This window comes from Euprymna scolopes, chromosome 13, assembly GCF_053919585.1.
Source record: "Euprymna scolopes isolate OS-2025 chromosome 13, ASM5391958v1, whole genome shotgun sequence".
Taxonomy (NCBI): Eukaryota; Metazoa; Mollusca; class Cephalopoda; order Sepiida; family Sepiolidae; genus Euprymna; species Euprymna scolopes.
The window spans coordinates 64,361,775-64,374,443 of NC_136494.1; the positions used below are offsets into that span (position 1 = coordinate 64,361,775).

Sequence of the window (12,669 nt, forward strand, 5' to 3'; positions counted from 1 at the left end):
AAGGAAGTCATGCCTATGTAATATTTCTTGTTATTCGGGTTTTCTTTCGAAAATATTGTTGCTTGATAAACTACGCTTTTTGTTAGACATTTATTTTGGACTGGGCAAAGTGTGCGGTGTCTACAATTGCATTTATCTTGTTCGTTATTAGTATTTTTATTTATGGTATGGTTATTCTTGTCCGGGGTTGGTTTGTTATTATTATTATTATTATTATTATTATTATTATTATTATTATTATTATTATTATTATTTCTGCTAGTGTTGTTTTTATTACTTTTTTATTGTTTATTTTGTTGTTGTTTACATTGTTTTCATTTAGTATTATGTGCCTTAATTATCATCTCTAAATTTTCGCAACAACTGTAAGATAACTTCAAGGTATTTTTATTGAAGATTTTGTGTAAGGGGTTGGTTGCGGGAAAGTGTTTTTCAATAAGATCTAGAAATTTCTTGCCAAGTTTTGTTTTTAACATTTGATTGTATGGGGCCGTATACCAAATTATAGTTCTTTTTCTTCTGTTTTTAATTTTATTATAGTTGTTGGTGTTTTGTTGCTTATATTTGATATCGATATTTTTGTATCCACTATTTTTTAGGGCTGTTTCGTAAATATTGGATGACCTGTTAAATGCATTTTCGTCGCTTGAGTTATTACTGAGTCTACTTACGATCGAGTAAGGAATATGCTTTATAATTGATGGTGGGTGGTTGGACTTAGGGTTTATGTAAATTGGAGTAGCGTTATCTTTTAAGTATGGTTCATATGTATTTTTATCTAAGTTTAACGTGACGTCCAGGAAGTTTGTTATTTTTATGTTAGCTGATATGTCCGCTTTTAGGCCTAATTTTTTCATTTCTTTGTGTATGATTTTCTTAAAGTTTTCTCCCTTGACTTTGTTGGAGTTTTTTTATTATAGCTAGTCCGTCATCTCTATATAGGCCGATATCCGTAGTATCGAATATGCTTGTGAGGGTATATAGAATGAATAATCCCACAAGATCTGATGCCTCTGCAGAGTCTCTGGCACCCATCGCCAAATCGAATGAATTTTTCATTTTATTTTTTATCCATTGGTTATTGTTATTTATTAGAACTGATTTTCTACTTTTTTTAATGATGTTGATTTCTTCTGAGGATATATCAGTGTATACCTCGACAAATTCTAGGCAATGTTAAAAAGTTCTTCGGATATCGAGGGATAAAAGTCTATGATGTCAAACTGTATGAACGTACATTTATCTTTGTTTTCTATATTTTTAAACCAGGTGATTGCTTCGGTAGTATTTGCCCACTGGTTTAGTTCTAGGTCCTGTTTGATTTGTTTGTTTACTCTAGAAAGTATAGTTTTGCTAATTCTACCTATTTCTGGTTTAGTTGGGTTTATCAGGCGGGTGCTGGGATTATTATTAAAGTCCCATTTGTGGTCTTTAAGCAGAATGTATGACTCTCTAGGTTTCAGTTTGCCAACTTTATCGCTAATTTTTAGTTTATCGGTAATTTGTTTACTTTCAGTATTTATTATATCTATGTAATCGCATTTGTTTGTGTCTAGTGTTTTGTAGTTTTTTGTAATGTTTTCTGTTATTAGTTTGTTATATTCTTGCTTATCTATATATATATATATATATATATATATATATATATATATATATATATATATATATATATAATGTTTTGAACTTATAAAATTATTGTACTTAAAGATCTAAAACGATTTCCAGAATTTAGATTCTTAACTTTTTTTCTTTTATTTTTTTCTAAGGTGTTATATTACTTTGTCACAAGCTCTTGGAATGGCACTAGGTGGCGCTCCAGCAGGTCCCGCAGGAACGGGTAAGACGGAAACCACCAAAGATATGGGACGTTGTCTTGGAAAATATGTTGTTGTCTTCAATTGTTCAGACCAAATGGACTACAGAGGTTTAGGCAGAATCTACAAAGGTATTACCTTATTTTATTCTTATTTTCACTCACAAGACCCCGTGAAAATGACATGCTTACTGTCTTCACCTATTTACATTAATTTACTGTTAAGCATATTGTGTTTGAAATATGAGGTTGGTGAAAAAGTTTTTTCCGATTAAAATTTCATCTTGAAAATGAAAAACAAGTTCTTGAAAATCTTTATTCAATAGCGACCTTTGTTCTCTATAACTTGATTCCATATTTCAAGGAGCTTATAAATGTCTTGCTTCTAAAATTCTTGGGGTTTTGATGAGAAATATGAATTTAACATATGTTCAGTCTTCATCTTAGTTGTTTTGTAATCCTCAAAATAAGTGGTGATCTGAGATAGCTAGGTCAGGAGAATATGTAACATTTCACAACCATATTTTTCTAGATCTTTAGTTAGTAGGGCTATGTGGGAACGAGAATTATATGATGTAATATGATTTCCTTTTTTTCTTTTTCTTTTTTTTGACTAGTGGTCGTTTTCAGGTCAACTTGGGTGAAAATACTGTAGAAAAATGTGAATAATAATTTAATGATTTAAAAGAAAAAATGATAAATTTACTAGCTGGACGCCCGGCCGTACAATACGCTTACACATAATATTTTAATTTATGCAGATTGGGTGTATATTATGATAGAACCAATCCTCTATTGAATATAATATATTCCAAGAAATAATTTGCCCGGTGGACTAATTCACAAAATTAATATTTTTTTTTTTTAAGTAATAATAATAATGTCGTTCATTAAATTCCCTCTGTGTCAGCTGATGTTTGGATTTGACAATAAACGCCTTGAAAAAGTCATTTCTGATTAATGTTTAGTTTGAAAATACGTAAACAAAAAAATGATTTGCAGCGATTTTGAATCGTACTTTTTCTTTTATCGTAAATTGAAATCATTAATTAGAAAAAAACTAAAATAAAATGGTGAGATATACTCGGGCTTGAACAGGGGACCATTTGAAGGACTGAGCTATATCTCTAGATGACAATAGTCCTGTTTTTTTTTTTTTTAAGAAGAAATGATTTTCTGAGAATTGAATCTCCCTTGATTTGCTGAGAATTATCTCCCTTGGCCGGTGTAATATAAAATATTATCCTGTAAAAATTTATTATATCTATAAGAAAGAATAACTAATTTTAGAATCGGAATTTTTCGATTTTCGATACTTATCAGATGAATTTCTGTACAAAGCATATCTAAGAACACTGCCAAACATATAAATTACCTTCGTGCGAAATTTGCAAACGATAGGCTCAGCCGTTTATGAATCTATGAGGAAGCAAGGAACTCACACACACACTCACACACATACAGAAACACACACAAACATACACGTGCATAACAGTAGAGATGATGCTGGTATATTTAAGTAATAACAATATGCATTAAATAAATCACAATGGTCAAAAATTCTTCTTATACAAAAAAAACTGATAATACATTTATGTAAGGTTTACTAATATTAAGCAAAAAAAAACTGTCTATCATTCTTCCATAAAAATAATTGACATATATTCTTTAAATAAATAAAACTAATACCTCTCTTCATTACTTACTAAAAATTGTAATAATTTGTATCTTTTTTATTAAAGTAATAAATATTATCTATTTTCGTGTCCTAAAAAGCAATTGTCAACTCAAAAAAAAAAAAAAAAAGTTATTCACCCATTCTAAAACGTATTAAGCTTAAGCTTTAATATTTAAGCAGGTTCTAGAATTTTCATGCAATAAATTTTGATCAAAATTGAAATAAGGATTATGGACAATAAGGTTCAATATTACTACATCTAAACTTTAATCTAATAATAAGGAGTCGTGCAAAACTGTTCTCTCCAGGGAATTAATTTTGCCCATCTGTGGATTGGTATTTTTCCAGATCGTTTTTATTTTTCTCCCCACGAGGGCAAAGTTAGACACAAGATCGATTGCGAATGTAGTAAAAATGTAGCTACCTAATAAAGGGCACTCTAAATTGAAACAAAAATTTACATTGTCTCAGTCTATAGCCAGAAAGTTTAAAACATCAGCTTATCTACACACACACACATATATATATATATATATATATATATATATATATATATATATATATATATATATATATATGATATATGTAGGCATCTTGAAATTAATCAATATATATATATATATATATATATATATATATATATATATATATATATATATATATATAATCCCGAAGGAAATCTTTAACTCGCTATATGCAACATATAAGCGTATTTTAAAATTAGCCTTGAAATAGCATGCTGATTCCTGCTGATGGGACTCGTCGACTTACAGGTGATATTTACAGTTTATTGGCCTATTGATCTGCAATATATAACTTGAGATCAATACAGGTACCATCGGTAAAGTGCGATAAACTTTCTTTACTTGTCTCCATCTTAGATAATTTAAGTATAGAGATGTCAAACTCATGGCTGACGAACTCAAAGCGCCATCTTAAATCAATGAAAAAATGTCTGAAATGAAAAATAGTAAAACAAAGATTATGATTAAAATCTTGTTTAAAAATAATGCTAACTAGTCTATATAGATGAGTGCTAAATGCACAGAGTGATTTCTACACAACACTAACAATGTCTGACAAAAAACATTTTCAAACTAAACGAAACAGAAAAAACTGCAAGCGTAGACCAAACTTGTATCGGATTATTCAGACTTCTGTTCTCATCTTAAGATGTTTCGGCCATTGTAACCTCCAATTTACATGTACCTTGTCAATCTCGGGAAAATTTCTGCGTAACTCAAGAATCAGCATAGAATTTCGAATGGACTTTTTTATTTAATCCATAGAGATAGCGTGCTCTTGTTCTGTTAACCATGTTCAGGTTAAGCAATTTGCAAGTGTACTCTTAGTACCGCCTGCATTGAAGGTAGAACATTCAATTTCACTTAGTATTTTATCCAGAAAATAAATATTCTGCACTGATTTGGTTTCTACAAATTCAAATTTAAATTTAGACAACAGTTACATCGAGGAAGAAAATCTTCTTCTCTACTTGTTTGTTGCGGAAGTAATGCAAAATGTGACTTATACAAGCGACGGCGACTCTGTCTATGTTGTCAGCTAATGGTATCAAGAAAGGAAAGAGAAAAGAAAAACTTTTGTCTATAGACGGTTTATTAATATGGCAGTAATTTGCAAATGAAGAAAATAACTGCCGTGAAAAGGAATGAAGAAGGAAAGCATGGAGCAGTCTTCTATTTTGGACAGCTGAGAGAGAGACAGTGAGAACGGTCGATGAAAATTACAATTGAAGTCCGGAGTTGGCAAGAAGAAGTTTGGATGAATATTTATTATTATTATTATTATTATTATTATTATTATTATTATTATTATTATTATTATTATTATTATTATTATTATTATTATTATTATTATTATTATTATTATTATTATTATTATTATTATTATTATTATTATTATTATTATTATTATTATTATTATTATTATTATTATTATTATTATTATTATTATTATTATTATTATTATTATTATTATTATTATTATTATTATTATTATTATTATTATTATTATTATTATTATTATTATTATTATTATTATTATTATTATTATTATTATTATTATTATTATTATTATTATTATTATTATTATTATTATTATTATTATTATTATTATTATTATTATTATTATTATTATTATTATTATTATTATTATTATTATTATTATTATTATTATTATTATTATTATTATTATTATTATTATTATTATTATTATTATTATTATTATTATTATTATTATTATTATTATTATTATTATTATTATTATTATTATTATTATTATTATTATTATTATTATTATTATTATTATTATTATTATTATTATTATTATTATTATTATTATTATTATTATTATTATTATTATTATTATTATTATTATTATTATTATTATTATTATTATTATTATTATTATTATTATTATTATTATTATTATTATTATTATTATTATTATTATTATTATTATTATTATTATTATTATTATTATTATTATTATTATTATTATTATTATTATTATTATTATTATTATTATTATTATTATTATTATTATTATTATTATTATTATTATTATTATTATTATTATTATTATTATTATTATTATTATTATTATTATTATTATTATTATTATTATTATTATTATTATTATTATTATTATTATTATTATTATTATTATTATTATTATTATTATTATTATTATTATTATTATTATTATTATTATTATTATTATTATTATTATTATTATTATTATTATTATTATTATTATTATTATTATTATTATTATTATTATTATTATTATTATTATTATTATTATTATTATTATTATTATTATTATTATTATTATTATTATTATTATTATTATTATTATTATTATTATTATTATTATTATTATTATTATTATTATTATTATTATTATTATTATTATTATTATTATTATTATTATTATTATTATTATTATTATTATTATTATTATTATTATTATTATTATTATTATTATTATTATTATTATTATTATTATTATTATTATTATTATTATTATTATTATTATTATTATTATTATTATTATTATTATTATTATTATTATTATTATTATTATTATTATTATTATTATTATTATTATTATTATTATTATTATTATTATTATTATTATTATTATTATTATTATTATTATTATTATTATTATTATTATTATTATTATTATTATTATTATTATTATTATTATTATTATTATTATTATTATTATTATTATTATTATTATTATTATTATTATTATTATTATTATTATTATTATTATTATTATTATTATTATTATTATTATTATTATTATTATTATTATTATTATTATTATTATTATTATTATTATTATTATTATTATTATTATTATTATTATTATTATTATTATTATTATTATTATTATTATTATTATTATTATTATTATTATTATTATTATTATTATTATTATTATTATTATTATTATTATTATTATTATTATTATTATTATTATTATTATTATTATTATTATTATTATTATTATTATTATTATTATTATTATTATTATTATTATTATTATTATTATTATTATTATTATTATTATTATTATTATTATTATTATTATTATTATTATTATTATTATTATTATTATTATTATTATTATTATTATTATTATTATTATTATTATTATTATTATTATTATTATTATTATTATTATTATTATTATTATTATTATTATTATTATTATTATTATTATTATTATTATTATTATTATTATTATTATTATTATTATTATTATTATTATTATTATTATTATTATTATTATTATTATTATTATTATTATTATTATTATTATTATTATTATTATTATTATTATTATTATTATTATTATTATTATTATTATTATTATTATTATTATTATTATTATTATTATTATTATTATTATTATTATTATTATTATTATTATTATTATTATTATTATTATTATTATTATTATTATTATTATTATTATTATTATTATTATTATTATTATTATTATTATTATTATTATTATTATTATTATTATTATTATTATTATTATTATTATTATTATTATTATTATTATTATTATTATTATTATTATTATTATTATTATTATTATTATTATTATTATTATTATTATTATTATTATTATTATTATTATTATTATTATTATTATTATTATTATTATTATTATTATTATTATTATTATTATTATTATTATTATTATTATTATTATTATTATTATTATTATTATTATTATTATTATTATTATTATTATTATTATTATTATTATTATTATTATTATTATTATTATTATTATTATTATTATTATTATTATTATTATTATTATTATTATTATTATTATTATTATTATTATTATTATTATTATTATTATTATTATTATTATTATTATTATTATTATTATTATTATTATTATTATTATTATTATTATTATTATTATTATTATTATTATTATTATTATTATTATTATTATTATTATTATTATTATTATTATTATTATTATTATTATTATTATTATTATTATTATTATTATTATTATTATTATTATTATTATTATTATTATTATTATTATTATTATTATTATTATTATTATTATTATTATTATTATTATTATTATTATTATTATTATTATTATTATTATTATTATTATTATTATTATTATTATTATTATTATTATTATTATTATTATTATTATTATTATTATTATTATTATTATTATTATTATTATTATTATTATTATTATTATTATTATTATTATTATTATTATTATTATTATTATTATTATTATTATTATTATTATTATTATTATTATTATTATTATTATTATTATTATTATTATTATTATTATTATTATTATTATTATTATTATTATTATTATTATTATTATTATTATTATTATTATTATTATTATTATTATTATTATTATTATTATTATTATTATTATTATTATTATTATTATTATTATTATTATTATTATTATTATTATTATTATTATTATTATTATTATTATTATTATTATTATTATTATTATTATTATTATTATTATTATTATTATTATTATTATTATTATTATTATTATTATTATTATTATTATTATTATTATTATTATTATTATTATTATTATTATTATTATTATTATTATTATTATTATTATTATTATTATTATTATTATTATTATTATTATTATTATTATTATTATTATTATTATTATTATTATTATTATTATTATTATTATTATTATTATTATTATTATTATTATTATTATTATTATTATTATTATTATTATTATTATTATTATTATTATTATTATTATTATTATTATTATTATTATTATTATTATTATTATTATTATTATTATTATTATTATTATTATTATTATTATTATTATTATTATTATTATTATTATTATTATTATTATTATTATTATTATTATTATTATTATTATTATTATTATTATTATTATTATTATTATTATTATTATTATTATTATTATTATTATTATTATTATTATTATTATTATTATTATTATTATTATTATTATTATTATTATTATTATTATTATTATTATTATTATTATTATTATTATTATTATTATTATTATTATTATTATTATTATTATTATTATTATTATTATTATTATTATTATTATTATTATTATTATTATTATTATTATTATTATTATTATTATTATTATTATTATTATTATTATTATTATTATTATTATTATTATTATTATTATTATTATTATTATTATTATTATTATTATTATTATTATTATTATTATTATTATTATTATTATTATTATTATTATTATTATTATTATTATTATTATTATTATTATTATTATTATTATTATTATTATTATTATTATTATTATTATTATTATTATTATTATTATTATTATTATTATTATTATTATTATTATTATTATTATTATTATTATTATTATTATTATTATTATTATTATTATTATTATTATTATTATTATTATTATTATTATTATTATTATTATTATTATTATTATTATTATTATTATTATTATTATTATTATTATTATTATTATTATTATTATTATTATTATTATTATTATTATTATTATTATTATTATTATTATTATTATTATTATTATTATTATTATTATTATTATTATTATTATTATTATTATTATTATTATTATTATTATTATTATTATTATTATTATTATTATTATTATTATTATTATTATTATTATTATTATTATTATTATTATTATTATTATTATTATTATTATTATTATTATTATTATTATTATTATTATTATTATTATTATTATTATTATTATTATTATTATTATTATTATTATTATTATTATTATTATTATTATTATTATTATTATTATTATTATTATTATTATTATTATTATTATTATTATTATTATTATTATTATTATTATTATTATTATTATTATTATTATTATTATTATTATTATTATTATTATTATTATTATTATTATTATTATTATTATTATTATTATTATTATTATTATTATTATTATTATTATTATTATTATTATTATTATTATTATTATTATTATTATTATTATTATTATTATTATTATTATTATTATTATTATTATTATTATTATTATTATTATTATTATTATTATTATTATTATTATTATTATTATTATTATTATTATTATTATTATTATTATTATTATTATTATTATTATTATTATTATTATTATTATTATTATTATTATTATTATTATTATTATTATTATTATTATTATTATTATTATTATTATTATTATTATTATTATTATTATTATTATTATTATTATTATTATTATTATTATTATTATTATTATTATTATTATTATTATTATTATTATTATTATTATTATTATTATTATTATTATTATTATTATTATTATTATTAAACCTCAGTTTCTTTCATTGAGCATTTTGAGAAGCACCAGAGGAGTTTCATTGGATAAACATCTAGCAAACTACAGCAATACCAACATGGGGGTCATCACTTATCAAGGCCCGAAGGCCACTCAGGGATAAGGGTTATTGCGTGTTCAGTAATCAATGAGATAGTATTGTAGTAATCATTAGTATTGGGGGTTTTGATAGAGTGTCCTACTTAAGGAGGCGGTTTGTCAGGAGTTTGTTTATGTTGGACTTGAAGACGTCCAAGTTGTAGTCAGGTGGGAAACAGGCAAGCGGCAGAGAGTTCCACTGGCGTGCAGTTCTAAGAAAGAAGCTTTGCTCATGGAATCTACGTTTGGATTTAGGCACAGATAGAGAGTGGGGAAAATTATTGACAGTAGTTTCAGCCAGACGGGTGTTTCTCGTGAAAGATTGGCGAGGAGGGAGGGGGACGAGGGATTGGAGCTCAGACGAGCACCTTCCATGGAAATAACGATAAAATAAAGACAGGCTCGCAACGTCTCTTCTGTGGGAGAGAGGTTGCAGGGAAGAGAAAAGGGCATCCCCCACTAAACCACGAAGTCTATTTTGTACTTTGTCAAGGCATATATATATATATATATAAATGATAATTATTCTTTTATACCTACAGACATAAGTTTTTCATGCTTATGTAATCATCAGTGATTTCGTTTTGTATCCATGAAAACAATCCCCATCCTATTCCTGAATTGGTAAAGCCATCCAATGCAGGTGTTATGGCAAAACAAAGGTGCACATTTTGAGCATACCATTGCATGGCGATAAAACAAAGATTGTTGAACATTCATAACTGGAACTTGATGAACAAGTTATAGATTGAACGTTATTTTTTTTCGAAATATGGCTTGATTTTGGTAAAAAAAAATGCTTGTTTCGTTGAATCTTGTTAGGACCTGGCTATTGTCTTTCAATCACAAGCATGTCATTTTTTTTTCCTTAGATACTCTGCTCTTGATGAGAAATCAACTCTAAAACTTCTTGGTTTTTCTTTCTCATTAAATCTTTCTTTGAGTTCATATGTTAAACCCATTGCTCTTTTTGGTCTTCATAAAATCGGTTCTCTCTATCGCTTTAATCACTTTCTCACACCTAAAGCTAATCTTTATCTCTACAAATCTACTGTCATACCATATATGGAGTAATGTTGTCATATTTGGGCCGGAGTCTGTGTCTGATTTGAAGCTTCTTGATAAATTGCAGAAATGTAGCTGTAATTTGATTGAGACTGCCCTGTCTTCTTCATTATCTCTCACAGACGTGATTTTGCTGATCTCAGTCTTTTCTACAAATACTATTATGGCATGTGTTCATCAGAATTATCTGATCTATTCCCTGCTTCCTTTGGTCCAACTTTTTTGAACCATTGATCTAGAGGTCTCCATTAATTCACTTTTTTAATACCTTATTGTAATGCAGCTTCTCTTTTCTTTAGTTTCTTTCCAAACACTGCAAGGTTGTGGAACTATTTTCCTTCTACTTGCAGCCTTGGTCTGTTCAAAACTAAAGTCAATAACCCTCTATTCTTTTTGCAATAATCATCTTTGGTTCTTGTTAACTCGCTACATCAAATGGCTTCGTCACGAGCGATTTCCATAAAAATAAATAAATGTTAATTGTGAATTTTACAAACAATTTTATGGGTGGCATTTCCTTAGGGTCATCTTGCATGACAAGAATTATGATTAATTAACTGTTTTTGCTTTGTTTCCTGTAGGACTTGCGCAGTCAGGCTCATGGGGTTGCTTTGATGAGTTCAATCGAATTGAACTACCTGTGTTATCAGTGGCTGCTCAACAGATTGCTATTATTCTTACTTGCAAAAAGGAAAGAAAACCCCAATTCATCTTCACTGACGGGGACACAGTTGACATGGATCCAGAGTTTGGACTTTTTCTTACAATGGTAAAATGTCTGTCTTTTTATTATTATCAACTAGCTACTCCGACCCGGTATTGCCCGTTAGGTTATTTACTTGCAATTTAGTTGCATTTCTTTTTTTTAACCATGCCCCTTTCTTTATTTTTCCAAAGTACTATTTTTTGTTCGAGTAAAAGAGAAGAAACACTGTAGAGACGAATACAGAGTTATGTCTCTTTTTTTAGATGGCTGCTTTTTAAAAAATATCACTGAAGTGACAAATCTGACTGAACTATGAGAGGCAAAACTCAACACTTA

General features: G+C 19.1%; 1 protein-coding gene across 1 annotated transcript in view; it reads left to right on the forward strand.

The window, feature by feature from the left end:
- The window catches only part of LOC145292051 (dynein axonemal heavy chain 5-like), a 579,775-nt gene that overhangs the window by 281,875 nt on the left and 285,231 nt on the right, over positions 1-12,669 (forward strand). Inside the window, exons 38-39 of the mRNA XM_080138079.1 lie at positions 1,767-1,945; positions 12,209-12,396. Coding sequence (XP_079994205.1) covers positions 1,767-1,945; positions 12,209-12,396 — 367 coding nt within the window. The remainder of the gene's footprint in view (positions 1-1,766; positions 1,946-12,208; positions 12,397-12,669) is intronic.